Here is a 21745-nt window from a genome sequence, read left to right as displayed (position 1 = left end):
CAACCACTTCAGGAAAAGCAAAGCACACATCAGTGGCGAGCTAATCACTAATGAAAGAGTACATCTAAAGGTCCTTCATGCACTATGACCTAAGCTCATTGCTATAAACTTTTAATTTTTTTAAGCTCAATTAATCAGACATATATAGCTGAATTGGTAAAATACCGATTTCTTATTATACTGTCCATGTATATATGTGCTTTATTTTTTTTTTCCAGAAGACACATTTGTCAATGAAAATTAGTGCATGATATTTTCTCTTGGTGTAAAAGATGAATCCTTTTCCAAAATATCTTTTTGGTATAAATTTGTCTTCCTTCTTCTTAGAGTTGGGCTTAGTGTTAATACAGTATGAATATTTCATCAGTTTGCCACATGGGTGGAAAATATCATTCTTTCCCATCTTACACACAGGTGTTTGTGATATTCCCCTGAGTCATCATTTGTCTGATGTAACCATAGTGCTGAATATATTAGTCTCAGGTGGTATAAAAATAACATTTTAAAAAGTTGATGCTAAGAATCCTGATCAATGAATGCAAATGAAGGATGTTGTTGTAATTAGCTTTGACCATAATATTCCAGTTATTTCTACTTTGAAAAATTATATTCCTCCAATGGTTAAAAAAGGACTTCCTTATTTTCTGGTCAACCAGTTTTCAAATGCTGTGATCGGTCCCACAGAGATGCATTTTGGCAGATGAACTGAGCAGAGCTGGAATGACATGAGAATGCTCTGGAAGAACTGAACACTTAAAAATCTTAACCTGTGTTTTTCGGGCTGCCAGTGTTGAAAACCTCTTGTATGTGAAATAGTATTTGAAAGACAGTATTTGAGACATGGTGCCCGCCCCGCACTTCATGCCATTCAAGCAGGATAAAGGACCTGAGAGATACCCTACTGAGCATTCACAGTCTTGCCCAACAAGGCATTTATTAGATGCAGAAAGGATCAAGAATTATGCATGTTTTGTGGTATTGAAGTGCTCAATATCATTAAATAGCATTTTGCGTTTATAACTCGACTATTGTTCTAGTCATCAGTCAGTATTACAACATCACAGCCACTGCTTTTTTTCAGCCTACTATGTGATGTAGGATCTTAACTTGTCTAAATTTCTAAAAATTGTTCTTATGTTTTATACATTGGCCGACAGAAAATCATGGTTTGAGATTCTGGCCTCACTGTGGAGAGCGGCACCTCCCTGGACTCAGAGTTTTCCACGGTGTCCTACAGCCCTTCGTTTCCGCAGGCTGTTGCTACTCCCAAGTCCTGGCCAGCCTGTAAATTGCTGTCTCGACCCAAGGAAATTTTGAACTTGTGTCCCTTTCAGATGGCAGTGCTGTCTCTTCCCTGGGTATACATGGAAACACAGATAAGTACTATCTGTGTGAGCTGCAATAATTCATTTTGGGCTTGTCAGAAAGTGGCTATCAGTATTCCTTCAGCAGTTGTGAGTGGTCCTGAGAGAACCCCACTGATGCTATCGCAGGGTATTGTAGATGTTTCTGACCAAAATAAAACATATAGGCATAGAACTGTTGTTTCCAAACTAATGTTACTAATTAGAAGGTACTTGTAAGAAACTAGACAAAAGGAAACCTCAAACCAAAATAAAAAAGAAACAGGCCAGGAGTACTGTCATTTAAACCCTTTGTTCAGCGTCTAATTCTCCAATGCTTACTCATAGCCGGTAGTGCTTAGTTACCCACACATGCTGGTAAATACTTGTTGAATAAGTACTAACCAGAGATATCAAAAAGGTTTGCTACTTTAAATCTGCCTTTAATATATTTTTCATTTAAGGTTATTGATGTAACTGTTCAACGTTAGCTTCAAAATGCTGAGTTATAACCTTAGAAACTTGCAGCAGACTCTTTGCACTAGAAAAATCCTCCCTGGTCCTGTGCATTTGCATATGCTAATCTCTGCCAAGTTTGCTCCAAAATGAAAGGCTAATCATGGACATTAGGGGAAAAAAAAATAATAAAAAAAAGGCAAACAAACCCCAAACCTCAAGTCAGATCTCTGTATATATCTCACAGTTTAGAACCGGGCAGCAGAGCTGCTAAATAGGCTGTATCCTGTTTCTCTTCAGTAGCAGCCCATTCATCTTCGGGTACAGAGCAGCCCGTTTACATGCTTCTGCCTCTTTTCTGCTTTACTTTTTCTACGTAGCGTACCATGGCAAACCCATGTAAGCTAAATACGCACTTGAGCCAAGGAAACCTCACAGTTAACAGACAATTTTCCTTTTGTCAGCCAGGAGAAAGTTCATTTTCACTGAAGATGAAGTGTTCTTATAGCCTACACATTTTATTTTTGGTGGTTCTTAAGGCAACATAGATTTGTACATTAAAAAAAAAAAAAGCGAATGAAAACAAGGCTAGTTTACATTTTCGAAAGGGTGAAAGGGAAGTGTACTGTAAGGGACTAGCTACACGGCCACAGGTGACTTAACTAGTAACTACTGCTCTGAAAATAATGTAAATATTTTTCCTTCAATAGCTCTCACTTTAATATGTCTGTAAGTGTTCCCTTATATGGCAAGCCCAAAACATTTTTTTTCTTTTAGTGCATTTCTAATTTGTAAGACCACGTATACATTATAATAATACACGTATGCAGGTTTATATATAAATAGTTATATATTTATACAGACATACAAACACATACACATTGTGTATATAGATGAAATTGCATAGGAATACACATACACATGAGCATATAAGTATAAATATACACATGATTTGTAACAACATATGCATTTTATTTATACATGTAAGATTTAGTAATCTAAATATCCACTTTTGCAGAACTGACATTGTTCCTTCCTCAGGTCTGAGGACTGTTAAAATTAAAATGCAGTAAAAGAGCAGGGGTTATAGGAGGGACCATTTAGCAGAGCTGAGTGCAGCTGTCAATGTTTAGCTGGTTATCCAAACCGAATCCCAGCTCTGAGTGTTTTAGGCTTTGTCCACCAGCAGTGAAGCAAAGCACCTATCTCACCAGGCAGGTGGAACTTCTCCAGAAGTGAGAAGTACTCTATTCTCGCAAAACACAGCTGCTTCACAGGTCAATGATACGTTGCACTCTGTGGCAGTGGAAACCATGGATCATTTTCCTTTCCACGTCCCTAAAATCTGAAGTATTAATCCCATGAGAGGGTCATCAGCCAGTCCTGTGGCCTGTAGATTCCCTTGCCACATCAAAACACGTATTCCTTTGCAAAAGTTGCTCCTAACTCAGGGTCAGAACTGCAACACACAGTGGAATTAACTCAAAGTCAGTTGTAAACTCAAATAAACTAAATCCTCTGTTTACTTCCCCTTAAAATCTTGTGCAATCCTGAATGAAACAATGATGGCATTAACTTTTTTATATGAAATTGTGGCAGTGTCAGAAGCAGCGACCGCTGCACCTGCCCACCTACAGCAGGTTTGAGGGGACTTCTCATGCCAGGAGTGGTGCTCCCTTTGCTGCTGGGGTGCCAGAACCACTCAGCCCTGGTTCATGGCTCCTTCTTCTGACCACTGGCAAGATGACGTTTATGCCATTAGAGTACAATATGTGCTGATTTATATGATGTAACTGCTTCTTAAATATATAGTTGTCGCAGCACACTTTAGTACCACTTCCGAATTTATTACGTTAAGTGGAAATGAGCAGCATTCCTCTCATCTGCCTGGTTATTAGTGGCAATTAGTGTTTTCCAAAGTCAGCTGTGGGTCTGACATTACTACTGCTGTGTTTATGGCTACAGTGAAGTCCTAAATCCTTTCACAGTTTTTAGTTTGTCCATATTTCTAGTTACTTTACAACATGTCCTCTTTCAGCTTTTTTCGATATTCTTTCCACTCCAGCTTCTGGAATTTATATAAAAGCCACCAAGTTTTTTTTTCTTTTGAACTGAAGACACTGGGCTGGTGGAATTTCCTCTAACTGGAAGTATGCCTGGGCTTGTGGTTTTATTATTTGCACAGTTTTATATTGTCCTGTTTGTTTACTCCCAAGCACAGGGAACGCTTCATTAATCATGGGAAATGGGCATTCGTTTCACCTCTTTAATTTACATTCATCTCTTTTTCTCACAGTTGAAAGGGACAAGGACTTCTCCCACCAGCGAAGGCACTACAAAGAGTTTCGCTTTGACCTTACTCAAATCCCGCACGGAGAAGCAGTGACAGCAGCCGAATTCCGGATATACAAAGACCGAAGCAGCAGTCGCTTTGAGAATGAAACAATTCAGATTAGCATATATCAGATCATCAAGGAGTACCCAAACAGGTACCCCGTTGGCATGAGCGTATCACGAGTTGAGTAACGTCTCGTGTTTCTGTGTGAAGTAGGGAGACAATAGCTGACCACAAGCATACCCTCGCAGGGCACTATTGCTGTCACTGTGGCTTGTGCAGTATTAATTCCTAGGCAATGACAACCCCTCAGCAAGAATAAAACTTATCTTCAATGTAATTTATTGCAGGTTTATCAGGAGTTACCCGTCCAATCTCACCAAACAATCTGCCCATGCACAGAGGGGGTGAGGGGTCACGTTCTCAGCGAGCAAATGGTGAAGTCGTATGCACAGTCCAAGTGTCTGGATTTGGGAAATGCACCATTTGCTGATGCTGAGGTACTACCAGCCAAGATTCATTTAGCTCCTTAAAGGCAGATAGACTGTTCAACTTTGTTTATGTTTGAAGGAGCATGGGGGTTTTTTGCATGTTTTTAATATTCTGGCGAATGTAATTAAAAGATAAAGTCATGCACTGGCTTTAAGATGACATATGCATAGTTAACACATGTGGCTCACCATAACTGAAAATGAAAACAAATATGATGTTACACATGAGCAAATCTCTGAATCTGAGTTTGCAGAGCTCCGTGTGTGACCTATTTCCAAGACTCTGCAAGACCTGAGTAAATAAATGACCAGATTTCACTGGGCAAAGTAGATAAATACCTGAAAAATCCCATTAAAAACCAGTAGCAATTCCAAGATGCTTCTGGAAAAACCTACACTCACCCCAAATTTGCATTTTGAACTTAAATTGTCAATTCTCAGAAAAGTGGAAGAAAAAAGGATTGTTTTGAGACAAACAAAAACTCTCCCTCATCTTGGAACAGATGAAATATATCTATCCTGGGCATTTTTAGCAAAAGCAAAGAAAATGGCAGCCTAAACTTGCAGAGTATTCTGGAGAAAATAAAATTAGTTAGCTCAAAGGCTGGGCCAGAGTTCAAATCTCTTTTCTGCTCACAGAAGCCTGAGCTTGTACCTACCTTCCAGGTGAGATCTCTGAACGTCAAGTTATAAAATTTTTATTTATATTAGAGAGTCATTTCATATCAATGGAGCAAAACCAACAGGAGGGAAAGCACTCATCCTTCCAGAATACCTTCTGCCTTCTTAGTAAATTTGGGCAGGAATAAAATAGTGCGGGATTTTTTTTTAACCTCTGTCTTCAGCTTGCAAAAATTATTTTGACATAGGTTCTAAAAGAAACTTCCCAGAGGAAGGAAAGAAATGGGAAGGAAAAAAACCATATCTTTTTAAGAGCACAGGTCAAGGCTAAGGTGATGAACACTCTTCATCTGGAAACTCAATGGATTCTTTTTAAGAACTAATGAGAAAAGCTAGTTTTTCTAATCTGTTTGACATTTTCTTTTTTGGGTTTTGGGGATTTTTTTTTTAGTGTTTTCCCAGTAAGTGGTTTCTATTCTATTTCAGAGAAAGAAAAACTGCTTACTACTATGAAGCAAGATCACACTTCAGCATTATCTGACTTGTTAAAATGACAACTGTCTGTGTGAAACCATTAAAGAATGCACTTGATTTCCTTCAATACATAAATATATAAACGTTTTATATTTCCATTTATAAACATAAAAGCCCATGTCTTCTAATGGAAGCATGATGCTGGAAAGTGGGACATGCAATGATATACCACCTATTTGATTTCACCCGTATAACTACAGAAACTTCAGATGTAGACTGTTTCCCCTTCTATTGCTAATTTTGCCAGTCTCTATGCAGATATGGAGTACATAGAGGCAAATGCCTCTGTGGGACAGGATGGGAGAAGACCACAAGCTCACCACTGTTCAAATTAAAAACAAGGAACTTTTCCCAGCTGTATCTTGATACCTCCAGACAGAAGAACTCCCAAGAATATTTTATCCTTTTTTTTTTTTTTTTTTTTTTCCAATGAAGTCTCAGATTTTGCTCTGGGGGCTAGACTTCATTAGTGTTATTCTTGACTTTGTCATACCAGGTTTGTCCTACATATGTACATGAAATTTTAGGTGCAAAATTTTCAGAAGCTGCAACTGCAGAATGTGAGGGTGAGAGAATGTGAGAGTGGTGAGGCACTGGCACAGGTTGCCCTGAGAAGTTGTGGATGCCCCATCCCTGAAGGTGTTTAAGGCCAGGTTGGATGGGGCTTTGAGCAACCTGGTCTAGTGGGAGATGTCCCAGCCCATGGCAGGGGGTTTGAAACTAGGTGACCTTTAAGGTCCCTTCCAACCTAAACCATTCTATGATTCTATAATGTCCCACACTCTTTACTAGTGCCATACCACAGCAAAACATCTGTCTTGGACACTGCTCCTCCTCCCTTCTTTGCTCTGAACAGGAAACATGAGTGTCTGATGAGGCTCTGCAGTCCCAAAAGCAGTCCTGCCATGCTTTCAGGCAAGGAGTGGTCAGGGTTTAGGGTTTCTGAGTTGCAGACTAAGGATTACGTTGTAGTCTTGAACATTTTTCTGTCTCTGTGGCAGCGTGGCCACTGACGCGTGCATGTATTGAATTTGCTCGGAGTTTGCTGAAATGACAGTCTTTGGGATTGAAGTTTTCTATTCGTTCTAAGTAAGCGTGTAAAGCGCAGCTCATGGCAAGGCAAACTTTCCTACACAGCCCTGCCAATGTACTCCTACCCGGATCTGATTCTCATGACGAAAGTAATGTAGTCCAACAGGCCAAATCCTTGTTCATGATCTGGTGGCAGCTAGCCACTAATTTAACTAAACCCCAAGGATTCTTCCCACATTAGGGAATCCTCAAGTGGCATTAAGATACTACAGCAGCTTCCTGGAATGAGGCGAGAGGTGAAACAGCATTATGGGGATGGCCTATTATGTAGTAATTGTGATTTGATCTGGTTGAAAACTTTGCTGGGTTTCAAGAAACATATAGATGGTTTATTCCACCTTTACTTCCTTGAGTGACCCAGGAGATCTGGAGCTTCTTAGACGTTCTGCCCGCTGCTTCTTTGCTGAAATTCTTGACTGTGGTAGCATTTGTGCTGTAGACAACTGGCCATTTGGGACCAGACTGAGATCACTAAACTTAAACAGCCTCCATAAAGGTAAAGCCAATCAGCTGTATTCTGCCTGAATGTGTTCACTGTTGCATTTCAGGCTATTTACGACATAATGCCTTACTTTTTTATTATGTGTTGTGGGCTATTTTTTAAATAGAAATATTTTTTAAAATTAGAGCCAAAATTTGCAGCTGTTTTTCATTTTAAGTGTGATTGTTTTTTTCTTTTCACAAAGGAAAATTTTAAAATTAAAAATGTCACCAAATGTGATGAGAAATTTAAGTGAATGACACCAGCCAATGGGGGAATCCTGATCCCACAGCTCTCACTGCCTTCTCAGGGCGCGGGTTTTCACCCTTTGTTTATATCAATTGTGAAAAAAGTTGTTTTTTTTCCTGATGAATACTTTGAATTTCTGTAGTAAATTGCTGTTATATGGCCTAAATCATTAGCATTGGCCTGGAGACATTTTCTCTGTTCTACTATGTGTTGTTGAGAATCAGTTCTAGTTTTCTCTAGATAACCACAACTAATTTTTGTTTCATTTGCTGAGGTAATGAGTAAGAACAATCCGCCTCTTAAAGTCTACTACCTTAGCCAGAACACTATGCTTGTAGGAAGGCAGACAAGAAGATTGACATATCAATGCCAAAGACACTTTGATGTGGAGTTTCTGCTGCAGTACAAAATAATGAAGTCACACTGAGGAGAGATCCACAGAGGAAATTTGTCCATTATAGGGGTTTCTGGACTATACCATGAGTAGTGCCCTATTCTGATTTGGCATACGAGACATTGTACATCCTGACTTTTGAGAACGTTTCATATCAGTCCCAGCAAAGTTTGGAGCTGAAAGAATCTGTATGGGAAAACAATTATGTATTCTAGGAGGAGACAAGACAAATGTGAAATTATAGTGCTGTGATATTGTAATATTTTATATTCCAAACAATTTTGTAGTTTTCTATTAAAACTACTGAATGACACAAGAAATATTTATCAAAAGACATCTTAAAGACTGTCACATTCCGAATTAAACCTTTCAGCTTTAAATTCCGATAAAATGGCTTATTAGAGAAAAAAGTTGGCATTTAAGACTCCAGAGAGTACTATTTATGAGCTTGTGGTACGTTGTTAATTTGTTCAGTGCTAGCATAACAGGTCAGGCTCTTTTGAATTGTAAGACTGTTTTCATGTTAGCTCCAGAGGGAGAACGTATGTTTTCTCCTTGTGTGGTCATTAGCATAGTTCTACTAGAATGGGAGTGATAAGACCCCAGCAAAAGATTACCCTTTAACAGAAGAAAAAAAAAGGTGACTTGAAAGAAAGCCCTTTCAATTTTCTTTTTTTTTTTTTTGAGCTCTTTAACCTAATTCTGCAGATATTTCTCTCATGTAAATAAACATCTGCTTGTCATAGTTCATTTGGTCTTATTTTCCCGAGTGCTGAATAACCACAGTTTCAAGAGCTACACAAGATGTTTTTTTCCAGTATCACACCTTCTAGGTGCATTTACAGTGTTTAGTCTAGATAAGGCAGTAACTTCCTATGATGTTGTTGCGATTAAGCAACATAAGAATATGGTGACAGAACCACTGCAATTTTAAATCCACTTTTTCTACACAAAGCCTATTTCTGTCTGTCTTACCTCTTTAAGTGTATATTCATGCAGTCTGTAAGGTAACAACATGATTCCAAGGTCTTTGTAAACCAAAGCTGTCTTTAGTTGACTTCGACAGTCAAAGTTTAGAATAAAATATTTTTTCTTGTATATTATTGTTTTGATTACTATTTATGGCAGAAAAGAAATAGGTTTCTGTAACTATCGATTTAGGTTTAAAACGCTAAATGGTGAAAACAGTTTTTAATAATGCATGCTGCTTTGTAGAAGCATGTAAAATGACACTGATGAGAGTTAAATATCTTGGGTTTAGTGTGGTCATTGTACTAAATTATTTGTAATACAGATGTGGTTCTGGAACCAATTGTGTCAGGAGATATGTGAAAACAGAACAAATAAACGATCCATGCTAAACATTTAGTAACACGATTATACTAACTCCCCTGAGCAGCCCTTCTGAATTACTGGAAGATTTCATGGGAACAAATTTGAGAATAAACCAGGGAACTGAGGGTTAAAATGTAATAATTACATTATTGAATAGATATATAATTTCTACTTTGATATAAAGACTTATTTTCTAAACATCTGTACTAATATGAAACTGTCTGAACTGTCATCTATTCATGTTTTGCCATATGATATAGCTGCTGTCATATGTTATTAATAACAGATTTTTTCAGTGACGTTGTGCCTTTGAATTTTAGTTGAAATTGGAACGTGATTTTGACATTTTTTGTCTTTTATGCTGAATGGTTTATAAAAGTTAATCTTCCTGAGACATTCTAGTGCTGAAAGATGAATCCTTTATACGCAGCCTCAACTATATATTTCGTGTATTTATATCAGGAAGCTGGATTTTTCAGATTTTCCAGAGCTGTAGTTTTCACATGCTGAGACTCATTTCAGAAAGGCCTCTCAGGGGAAATACCTGTATTATACTTAACAATTACATGTTAGCTACAGCACATGCTGTACTGTGTTGTGATGAGGACATGTCAAAGGATTATTCATTTGGACTCCAGGAAATTATTGTCAGCAAGGAAACTAGAGACAAAAAAAAAATAGTATTTGAATGCCTTAACTCTATTTTCTTTAACTTAGGGATGCAGACTTGTTCCTGTTAGACACAAGAAAGGCTCAAGCTTCTGATGTGGGCTGGTTTGTGTTTGACATTACTGTGACCAGCAATCACTGGGTGATTAATCCACAGAACAATCTGGGCTTGCAACTCTGCGCTGAAACCGGGGACGGTAAGATCATAACTGTAGATCATAACGCCATATACGCTCTTGTCATCTCTTGCTGGCAAACGTTTCTGGTTGGGTGTTTTTAACTTGACTGGGTGACAATTCACTGCGAGTTTATAAGCAAAGAACACAAGTTGTATCCTGCCATAGCTACAGTCTGCAAGCTTTCTATTATTCTTAGTTCTGTAGAATATGGCAATTATAAAGCTAACTGAATCAAGTTAAAATAAATGAAATTTGAGACAAAACGTCCTACATAGAAAATGAAGTTCTAGTTTAATGTTCTTCCACTGATGATGACATTATGGAAACTCAAGCAGATTTGTGGAATTGTTTTAGAAAGTTTCTAAAGGCCTTTCTGGGCTGAAGCATTGAGAAAAGTATAAAAAGTCCCTCAGGACAGTTCAGGAGGTACCTCATAGCCTCTGGTACTGATGTTGGAGAAGGTTGACAACAGGGTAATGTAGGAATTGTTCTTCTAGCTCAGGGAAAAGAAAAATTAATTTCAAAACTTTTTTATCTTGAAACGAGTTAAAAATTTGAAATCTTTAAAATTTTAATTAGCTGAAAATTAGAAAGAACACTATCAAAACCAAAGGCAGAGCTGTGGGATTTTAGTACAAATTTACTGGGCTACCACATGATTCACAGTTATGCTCTTCATTAAAAAGTGAAAATGCATCTCAATGCAAAATAATATTTTTAGAAGAAATGTTCTTTACTTAGACTTCTTTAGAAACTAATAAAAAGAGACTTATATACTGTTTTTTCTGTGATGGTTCACTTAATCCATACTACTTTACAAGCAAACTTTCAGATTTAGCTCTTTCTTGTCAAAAAGCTTTTTATGTCAGTGGTCAAGGGATCTATGATGCTAGTTAATCTAAACCTTAGCTGACATAATGTTAATGAGTAGCAGAAGTAACCCTGGTGTAAGGATTAATATTTTTTTCTTCTTTCTTTGTTCTGGCTACATTTTCTCATTGTTTTTGATCTGAATTCTCCCTCAGGCTCAACTGGGCTGTGAACAAAGCCTCTCATACTTTTTCAGCAAGTGCTCTGGCTGCTGGAGAGTTATACAAAAACTGTCCTCCTTTAGGCTTGATGCTTAAAAAAGGAGTTGGCAGGCTTGAAGCGGAGCGGACGGCCATTACACCTAATATTGCCTGTATGGTCGGAGAACTGTCAGTGGAAAAAGGAAGGCGGCAATGCAAGGTAGACCTTGTCATTGCTGCATTCAACCAGCCTCCACAGGCACCGCACCTGAGCTCGGGCTGTACGAGGAGCGGCTCTGCTGGGCAGCCTGGTTTTGCGAGGCCATTTTTAAGCCCTTAAAATTCTGGAGAGGTGACACCTCCGTCAGGCATACAAATTAGGTGGACTGGCTTCTGGCCAGCTTTCCTGCTCCAGAATAAACTCCATCCTTTACTTCTTTTTCCAGGAGATTCAAATACAGAAATTATTGAAAATTAAATATCCATGAAAGGCATTCATTAAGAAACCCTGGAACCAGCAATTTGTTGGTTCTAGCCTCAAAATTATATCCGTTCAGTAAACAGCAGGCAAGTTTGTATGGATAAAAGGAAACCTTTAGGTTAATACACTGAAGAAATTGTAAAAGAACAGTTTATGTAAATATTTCCCCTGCCCTACTCCCAAGATCAGAAAGGTGATAGACAATTTTCTATTTTAAATTCCAAAGCCACAGGCAGCTCTGCCTTCTGCACCTCACTTATTTGGATTTCTTAACACAGCTGCTCGAGTGAGGAGGGAATTCCCCTCTTCTCTCACTTTCTGTTCCCTTTTCAGTTTATTCACGCAAGAAGAGTGCCCTTCTAGGGACTAAAGTTTTCAAAACTATAGGGGAAACCTGTGCTATACCACTTCAGCTTAGCATAAGGCAAATCATCCTTTCATGCCCTTACAATTTTGCTCTTAAGGCTTTGATTATTTTTATTGGGTTGCTGTTACTTCTGGAAGCTATTAGAAACACCAGCAGTTGAATGACATGTTTGTGTACAGATGGAACACGAATTTTTATACATGACTCAGTATGTAGTGGACTCAATTTGTAACCCAGGGAACCCCACCCACCCTCCCTCCAACCAGTTTTCTATGAAAGCTCAGAGACTGGTTCAAATCAACCGGAAAACCTTCCCTTGGCTCAAGTGAACTTTAGGCCGTGCAGGTCTGAAGCACATTTCTTCATGCCTCCAGCTGTCCACTGAGTTTACAGGAGGTAGAGGAGTTCTGCCCCTGTCACTGGAGAGACATTTATGATAAGACCTGATCCATTAACCTTTCTGTTGCAAGAGACCATTAAACTAAATGGGATTCTGTTAAGTCAGAGGATCCCCGTTTGAGGTATTCAGGTGCTGCGCTGGGGCCCTGGATAATCACATCTGTAAATACATGCTAATTTTTAGATTTATTCATGCAGCACCTTTAAAATGGGGTGCCAATAATTACTGAGTGTCCAGGGTGCTACTATATTGTTACCATTAACAGTAATCTTTCTTACAGTTATCTTTCAGTGACTTTTTAGGCAATTACTTACGTGGACATAATTCTTTGGTGATCCCTGAAGATGGTGCATAAATAATAATAATGTCTACATGAGGAATAAAAAAATTTGTAACTATTTAATATAACAGTGTGATAAAAACAACTTTGGAAGAATGTCTGGTTGTTCTAATTCATATTTTTCCCCCTTTGAAAATGCTGAAAAAGTACAAAAAGCCACATGACATTGGAATGTGTTTTCTTTTTTCTTTAAGACAGTATTTGGTATCATACGCCTCATTTTAGCATGAAATGTAGACTTTTTCTCTTAATGGGACGTTTTATTTTGAACAGTAAGAATAAAGGTTTGCATGACACATATGGAAGCTGTCAACATATAATGCACTGTTTCCCTGGGGCTGTGGTAAATTAAGGATCAGGTTTTTTTTATTCTCTTTTTTAATGTCTCCTCAATGTTCTGCAGCATCCCCTTTTGGCTAATTCCCTCCTTTTGACACCAAAACTCTCCATGGTGTTTAAAATGAGAGGTGCTCATTTTCACACTGATGGAAGTGCGGGTGTTAGATGAATTGCAGCATAAAACCAATGCAGATGCAGAAACAATTCAAAAAGCTCCATGTGACGCTTTTCCTGTATGTATACCATATGTCTCCTAAGACTTAAAACATATTCTAGTGAATCAGCACCTTTGTATTAACGTTTAACATTTTTATAATTGGAAGTTAGCAATGGTTGGTACATTGCTTTTACTGGAGGAGTATAAATAGCTGCAAGAGTATTCCTTTTGCCATTTATATCATTCCTGAAGAGAATCTAGTGTTGTCTACTGAAAATGGGAGAGGGAGATAATGTGTAATGATGACTACTGATGATCAGCAGAACAAAACAAGTTCCAAATACACAGCTGTCAATACAGCATCCTGGGTAGTGGCCACAGCCATGTAGTTCTGTACTTTTTCTTAGATTACTGCAGCTCCCAGTTATTTTCCATCTTCCTGCACATCAGAGGGGAATAAGCTGGTGGCAACTTTGAAAAGCCCAAGCTGGTTATGATGATTTCTGTTACCACAGTCCTATGGAAGGTTTCTTTCGGCTTTCTTGCTGTTTGAGGTGGGCAGGCGGCAGGAATCTTCAGCTCCCTGACCCTGACTCTTACTTCAGGTATATTTTTTTCCTCAGAGCAAAGGGAAACATGAAAGAAACAGGTTCCTTGATCCAAGTGAAGCCTGGGGAAGGCCAATTTTCTCTCCAGCATGTATTTGGGTACACTCTGACACGTGTCCCCTGGAAGGGGGTTTGGCTCCTAATCCTACATTCTACAGGAAGGATCGGTGAGGTCCTTCACCAGCGATGATGGGGGAGACATTAAGAGACACACTGTCTCTTCTTTAGCCTCTCCTCCTTTCAGCCTGGGCCTTCCAAGGTCCCTTTCTCCTACGAAGCCTTCAGAGAGGCAGCATGGCCACATTCTCTGTGTCACAGAGGGTGGCTGGCTTGCTTTCAACCCATAGCAACCTGTGGCAGCACCCTGGCTGCTTCAGGCAGTTGGCTGCATGCTTTACATTGGCCTTGGCCTCACCTTGACAACACTAAACATTATCAATCTCATCCCAAGGTTGCCCCCAGTCAACTTTGGCACCTAACTTACATGACACGGTAGCCATCAGGTACTCTGGAAGATGCTGCTGGGTTGTTACTTTTAAGTCTCTTGGATTTGGTGTTTACCAGGCAAAGCATCAGGAGTGAGTTCACCTTCATTAGTGTCCTTACAGTGGGGGAATTTAGGATATATATATTTATATTGATATATATATGGACTTTGGCAGGCAATAGCTCTGCCTAAATTCTGAACCATCTGGAAGCCATATAGCCATGTTAGCACAGCACTGAACCCGAGCTAATATATCCTGCCCCTCAGCAGGTTTTATTAGCTTGGGCTCAAGCACTGCCTAAGTACAGCTACATGAGTTCTGGTTCAGAGCTGACTTTGGCCAAAGTTACATTAGTAAATTCAACACGGTCAGAAATACTGCCGTGTGAGATGAGCCGGAGGGATGACTCTCTGAGTCTCCAAAACAGGGTGACCCCATTGCAGCTGCCCCCTGGGAGAGGTCCCTGCAGCACTGCCGTGGGGTGTTGGGGACTCTGCAGTGGAGCTGGCATAGGACCTAAGTGCACCAGGAGCACCCTCCCACCCTGAGCAGAGCAGATGATACAGCTCCAGCGCCTGGGAGCACTCCTGGGCACTCTTTAATTTACTCAGAAAGGTGTAACCCCTGTTTCCAGCTGGGTCAGAAATACAGTCAGCATTTTCTTGTGTCTGCTTGTAGCAAGCAGTGTGAACACACCCTTCGTTAGTAAAGGCGCACTTACTTTAAGCAGGAGGGTCAGGGAGGTGAGATGGGCTTCTGCTCCGTCTCCTGCAACCACTGCATACTTCTGCATACTGGTCCTGGCTGTACAGCTGTGCAACTCCCCCTCCACCCTGATCCCTACACAGACGAAGGATACATCTGCTTCTCAGCACCAGTATTTTTGAGATAATGGCATTTGTGCTTCGTTTCATTCAGAAGGCTTTTTATCAATTTTATTCTTTGGTGGATCACCAATTAATCTAATCTATCCGTGTTTTATTGTCTTCTTGAAGACATTTTAAACTGTGCAGAAAAGCCCTAGGACTCCTACAAACCGTTCACAGTTTAAGTACATGAAATTAAAAGGATAAATCAAGTACTTAGCAAGTGTATTTGTGTATGATTACATCTGATTTTTCGTGTAAGCATACACGGTACTGCCACGTTATACAGCATACTGTGGTTCCTAACATAGTCCCAAGTGTTTTCTTCATGAACTTTATGATACCAAAATCAACACAAAAAGATATGTAAAATTCCTTCAACTGAACTGAATCAAAACAACAAAATGTAAAATTTTAAAAACAAAAGCTAAATCTTTAGTTTTGACTAAATCTGTGAAGCCTAGGAAATGCAGAGCAGACCATCAAAGACCACCCATTTTTCAGAATTCCTTAAAACCTTCAGGGAGCAGAAGAGTTAACAAAACACATGAAGCTTGTTTCAAAAGCATATTTTATGTTGATATAGAGAAATGTGTCCACCAAAGGAAAAGTTTGCATAACAGTTTATGCAGATGATATAATAGAGACAGTATAAAGTACTTTGGAGTTGGAGTGTTGAGGATGTCTTATATATGGACCATCACATTCATGTTGTTAGGCTTTCTCTTCTCCTTTTTTTTAATAAGCCTTCATTTAAGCTTTGGTAGCCAAACTCTACCTCAATTCTTTTGTTTCTCTGAAGACCCATTGCTCTTAAGAGCACTGTTCAGGCATGAGAAACCATGTAAGTCTCTATCTAATTTTGGAAAGCTACTTTGCAAGCTTTCAGACAGAGCCTCAGGACAGTTTTTGCTCAAATATTAGATGTTACTGGACCTTCTATACTCAGGGTCTTTCTCCAAAAGGCCTTTCCCAACCCTCATTTTAGATATCACTCCCCACGAGGAGGAAACCATAGGTGTGGCATTGGAAATTTTTTTTTTTTCAGCAAACCAGAAATGAATTCTCAACATCACTAAAGTTTTCATTTATATCTACAAATATATAAAATTATTACCAAAATAACTTCTGTGACCTAGCAGTAGTGGTTAATCTGTAAAATGTGTCTTGTGGCTTGTTGAACACTTTTGAAAGTAAATAAGTGCTTGTTTTTCATAACAAAATGAGTGGTTAGCTGCAGTTCGATGACTCAGGACAAAATAATGGATCTTGGAATCACTCATTGTCCTGTGTTGCCAGTGTAAATCTGGCCAATACGCATAATGGCTGAAAGCTCTTGCAAAATTAGTGTCTGCTCAATGCCTTGCATAAAATATATACTGCCTGAGGAGAGACAGCCAAGTCACAAATCTTACCACTGTCATTGGCATCCACACTGGCGATCTCAGAAGAAGTCAGCTTTCTGAATGTCATGAAAAACGAGGCAATGTCTCCAGGTCAGGACTGTGAGACAGATTGTTATTAAAAGCTTGAAGGGCTCTTGCATTTCCATTTGGAGCAGCTGGAGGGGAAAAGCGAACTTTTAAGATGGAACTTGATCAGTTCATGAAAAGCATTGTGTGATATGACTGCATGTCACTGCAGAAAAATGGACATAGTGACACAGCAAATAGCTCCACAGTTATGATCCTGAGCACTATTGCTATTCTGTTGGTAAAAAAAAAAAACACAAAAAACCAAAATCATCAGAATTGTCGAGGTAGCACCTTTTTATAAGCTGAACTTTACAGTTATTTTTGCAGCAGCGATTCCTTTATTGTAAGGAGACAGAATGTGAAAAGGCAGATAATATTCATTCAGTTCAGTCAGTCAAACCGGCACTTCCATACAACCTTTTATGCAAACTGCTAAGGGCTCTTTACTATCAAACTGAATAAAAGCCAAAAATACGTGTAAATGCCAAGTCAAACAAATACATCTTGCCAAAGACTCAAAATCATATGAATAAGGACTAAGGAGTTCAGCAGATTTGGAACATAATGCTTTAAATAAGTCTTAGTCTCCAAATATACCTGTCAATATGGAGAAGAGAGAATAAATTATCATAGCAGGATTGAGAAGCGCATGCCAGAATGTGAGGAATACAAAGGCCCTGGATTGCCCCCGCACAGAGTTAAATCCATCTGTTATGCTTATTTGTTTTTTCTAGGTGTAGGGGCAATTGCAGCGCTTATGTTCAGGGGAGCAGGCGCTAGCTGACTGCTGGTTTCTTGCAGTTTCTTCTTTTCTTCTGAAGTCTAAAGAAAAGTCTTTTAAATCCTCAGAGTTAAAGATACGATGGAAGTATAAAACCAAACCCATTTTTCAGAATGCTTGACCACGCTGAATTCTTGTTTGGAGATGCTTGAGAGAAGCAGAGACACACCTTGCTGTTTTGGTTTTAAAAGCTTCATGTGGGTGAAGGTGAAGCTCTGAGGGAAGGTGTAGTTAGGCAGGTCAGCCTGAGTCATTCAGCTGATTTTAGAAAATATTGCTCTAATACCACAGTATGGAGCAACTGCATGCTGGAGAGACCTGGATTTTCAGTTGTCATCGAGCCGACAGTTTTCTAAATGCTTACAAGAAATGATAGACTAAAACCACTTACTAAAAATGAAGCCCATGAATGCTTCTTGCTACGAAGGCCAATTCAGGTTAGGGTAAGATTTTCCTTACCGTATTCTGAAATCCACACTACGGACAAAGGTGAGGACTACCGAACAAGCCCATAGCACACAGATGGAGCTAATGCTGCAGCAGAAAGCTTTGTGCATTTCAGAAGCAGGATACTTGGAAATACCTCCTGTTCAGGAAGGGGCAAAGCTTTGTATTCTTAGACTGAAGGAAATCTCCCTCACACACACTTTTTTTTTTTTTTTTTTTTTTTTTTTTAAATAAAGGATAATAGAAGTTCTGTAAATGCAAACTTTCTTTTGCACAGAAGCAACCTAAAATGGAGACAACATATGTACTTTGAATTTCCAAACCAAACAGTTCAGAGATCCTTCTCGGAAGAAATATAGCATCTCAAGGGCAGTGTATATTTTGATTGCTTCATCCTCTGAAAGTTGCAGTGAAGCTAAGGTATATGATAAACGAAGAGAAAAAAGTTTAATGATGGACCCACAGAAGCCAATAAAAGTTTTCCTGTTGACTGCACTAGAAGCAGATTCAGCGCATATACCTTTCATGAGTTGAACAAATGGGTCCTAAAAACTCAGGCTGGCTGCTTAAAAGATCGAGCAAATAAAGGAATAAAGTCACATAAGCTGTTTCTGTGTGTAAAAAGGCTGTGGGTTACAGGATTAATTTTTTATAGCGTATCTCTATACCCTGAATAACCAAGTAAGCCTTAACTTGTGGAATCTTAATAGCCATCTCATTGCTGAAGTCTAAAGGAAACCCAGAGGAAACTTAATAATATTAAAAGTTATTTTAAAGGGAGTTCACATTGGTTTGAAGGATATTTTGCTTCGCACACAATATCCACCATTGTAAATTCAGAGAACCTAGATTTAAATTCAGAAAACCTCCACACATCTTTACAGCCCTCAGTATATAAATCTAATAGTATTCTTAAAACGTCCACCGGTAAGGTATTAATCTTTTACAGATAAAATTAAAATTCTGAAAGTCATTGGAACAAAAAATAAAGAAAAATAGTAAAAATATTCCCTCTAGAAATGAGGGGAAACTTGGAACTTTGTGGTAAGAGGCTAGTTTGTCCATGTTGCAATGAATAGAGAATAGTCTGTACAGTTTTTCATATCTGACTTGCAAGACAAGATTGGAACATATAGAAATTAATGTTACTGAATTATTTAATAGTAACTCAAACACATGAAAAGAAGAATTAAAGAAACACAAGACTAAAAAGCCATTAAAAATGAAATCAGAAGCTTCAACAAATATAGTTTTCCCTTGCAGTCAAAAAAGTAATTATCAAAATTGTTCAGAATATGTTGCCAATTACTCTGCTCCATAACTGCTAACTTTCTCAGTTCTTCTCCTGCCTTTGCTGGGCTCTCTGTCACTGGAAACATCTTAAACCAATTTAAAGTGCTACACCTGAATAAACATGTTGTAAAAGTGTTTATGTATTGAAGTGGGTCAGTTCAAGGTATGGTATTTGGCTGGAACTTCTAATTTCTCTTTTTACTGCAAAAGGGCTGCCAGAAGGAGGAAGTCTGAGCTGAATTAATACATTTGTTACAGTGGAAGTAGAATGGAAACTACTTTAACCACAAATCAAACTGCCTCTTTCATTTACGCCAGTGATAGAGTTTTTCTAAGAAATATAGACTCTGGCGTACAGCCGCTGTAAGTTTGTGTTTGGAAAGGAAACCTATATGCTTATTTCTATAAGGTTTACTCCTATGCTTATTTGCAAGTTCTTTTTCAGGATGATTGAGTTAACAGTATTATACGTTTGCGAGGCAGATGCTCCTTTGCCGCCCATGTCGCAAACTTTTCCAGTCAGTTTAGAAGAATCCCCAGGCGCCCTGATGCGGTGCCTGTGCCCGTACCTTCCCGTTTAAAGGACCTCTGTGTCCCCCACCCAGCACAGCTGCACAGCTTCACATGACACTGTCTCATTTTCTGACGGTTGAAGGGCTCTGCATAATACACGTACGCACAAAAGTGTTTACGCTGCCAAAATAAATTCTGTTAAGAGCAAGGGTTTATTTGTTAAAATGTCACTGATGCAGTTTCAGTGACTTGTTTTGCTTTCTTTTCTTTTACTGAGGTTTAGATCCTATAATATAGTGAGGTTACCACACAGTCCTGACTGAACAAATATTTTAAAGAAATATGCACATCCCCTGGGAACAGAACCAGAGTCAATAATGTACATATTTCAAACTCTGTTCTCTTGAACCACTGAATGCCTTCCTACCTTTACCAGTGAATGAACATCAGTTTGAGTAACACTGCACAATATTTATTTTTAAAGCAGAAGTATATTTATTATCTACACTTCTCTTTGCTACCGATTTGCTTTGGGGATATAAGCTTCCATATCTCACACTCAAGCGATGCAAAAATTAGATGACCGTGTTACGTTATCATTTTGATAGCCTACGGACATTAACAGGGCTCATTTATTTTTCAGCTCCATAGATGTGTACAAGAGACTAAATTAAAATAGCTGTGTAATGAGTAAGATATATAGCCCACAGAGACTGCAGTCTTATGCAGTGAAAAACTACCTGAAAATTTGTTGAAACTTTTGTAAATTGTTGAACTTTTTGTCTTTTACTTTCCATTCAACAAAATGAGGTTAGGATTCTTAATCACGTAAATTCTATGAAATTCAGGATTATGGGCAAAATGCTTGCCATGCTTCAGTCAGCAGTTGAATTCCCACAGTGGCTTCAGGAGGGGCAGTTTACCTTTTAACATATGATTTCCATTACTTTATAGGTCGAAGTATCAACGTTAAATCTGCTGGCCTGATTGGAAGACATGGGCCTCAGTCAAAGCAACCATTCATGGTTGCATTCTTCAAGGCAAGTGAAGTCCTTTTCCGTTCTGTCCGAGCAGCCAACAATAAAAGGAAAAATCAGAACCGCAACAAATCCAGTAGTCATCAGGAGTCTTCTAGGATGCCAAGTGTTGGGGGTAAGATGAAGCTATGATTTACTAGTCTGTTTAGGGGAGTTATGGGCACCTGCTCAAATGCAGTGGAGTCACAGCAGCTCAACAAGATGCTGCTCATTGGCTGAACTGTCAGAAACTGTGCTCCTGCTCCATTTCTACCTGCCTCCTCCCCAGCTTTGCTTAAACCTCTTTTGTTACGTTGGCCCTGAGCACGATCTACCCTCTCTGAGTCAGGTCACTTACATGTATCAATGGCTCCTGGATGGTAAAATGCCCAAGCAGTTTGGGGAAGGCTGTATCTGAGCTTGAACCTAGTCCTATGTAGTTGGCAACTGGATGAGACCTTTGCTACACATGACAGAAAGCTAGAGAGAGTAGAGAGAAGGGTTGCACCCCAACTGCTTGTCTAGGAAGCCTTAGCAAAAGACAGCCTTTGGACTCTCGTTTAACTGCCTTTCAGCTAAAGAAGACAAGACGTAACACAAAAATCTGAATACTGGAAATGAGGAACCTTAACCAATCTGTGAAATTGTAAACTGTTTATGAGTTCAGACCAGCTGACACATCAATACACAGCGTATCCCTGAACAGAAGGAATTTGATCCCTTGTTTACCTGAAAGGTTCTGACAATAATGCACGTGAAAATGTTGTTAGTCCCATTAGAGCCTGGAATAAGTTTTGTTCCAGTTCTTTCCTGAAATGCTCCTTTCAGCTGGAGGCACAAAGTCACTTTCTAAATATTCTCACTTTTGAACAAACATACTTTTCGGGGACAGGGTATGAAAATGTGTCTTTCTAAAAGCATGGCAGATCTAGAACCAACATATCAAAACCTTGATATAGGTGCTATACTTAAACCTCATGTATAT

At 39.0% G+C, this 21745-nt stretch overlaps 1 protein-coding gene across 1 annotated transcript in view; it reads left to right on the top strand.

Annotated features, from left to right (window-relative positions):
* BMP5 (bone morphogenetic protein 5) overlaps positions 1-21745 on the top strand; it is a 55553-nt gene that overhangs the window by 19644 nt on the left and 14164 nt on the right. The window contains exons 2-4 of the mRNA XM_009879832.1: positions 4096-4288; positions 10049-10197; positions 20699-20896. Of these exons, the coding sequence (XP_009878134.1) occupies positions 4096-4288; positions 10049-10197; positions 20699-20896 (540 nt within the window). The remainder of the gene's footprint in view (positions 1-4095; positions 4289-10048; positions 10198-20698; positions 20897-21745) is intronic.

This window comes from Charadrius vociferus, unplaced genomic scaffold, assembly GCF_000708025.1.
Source record: "Charadrius vociferus isolate BGI_N301 unplaced genomic scaffold, ASM70802v2 scaffold342, whole genome shotgun sequence".
NCBI lineage: Eukaryota > Metazoa > Chordata > Aves > Charadriiformes > Charadriidae > Charadrius > Charadrius vociferus.
The sequence above is the reverse complement of the archived record's forward strand: the minus strand, read 5'-3'. Positions and strand labels throughout refer to the sequence as shown.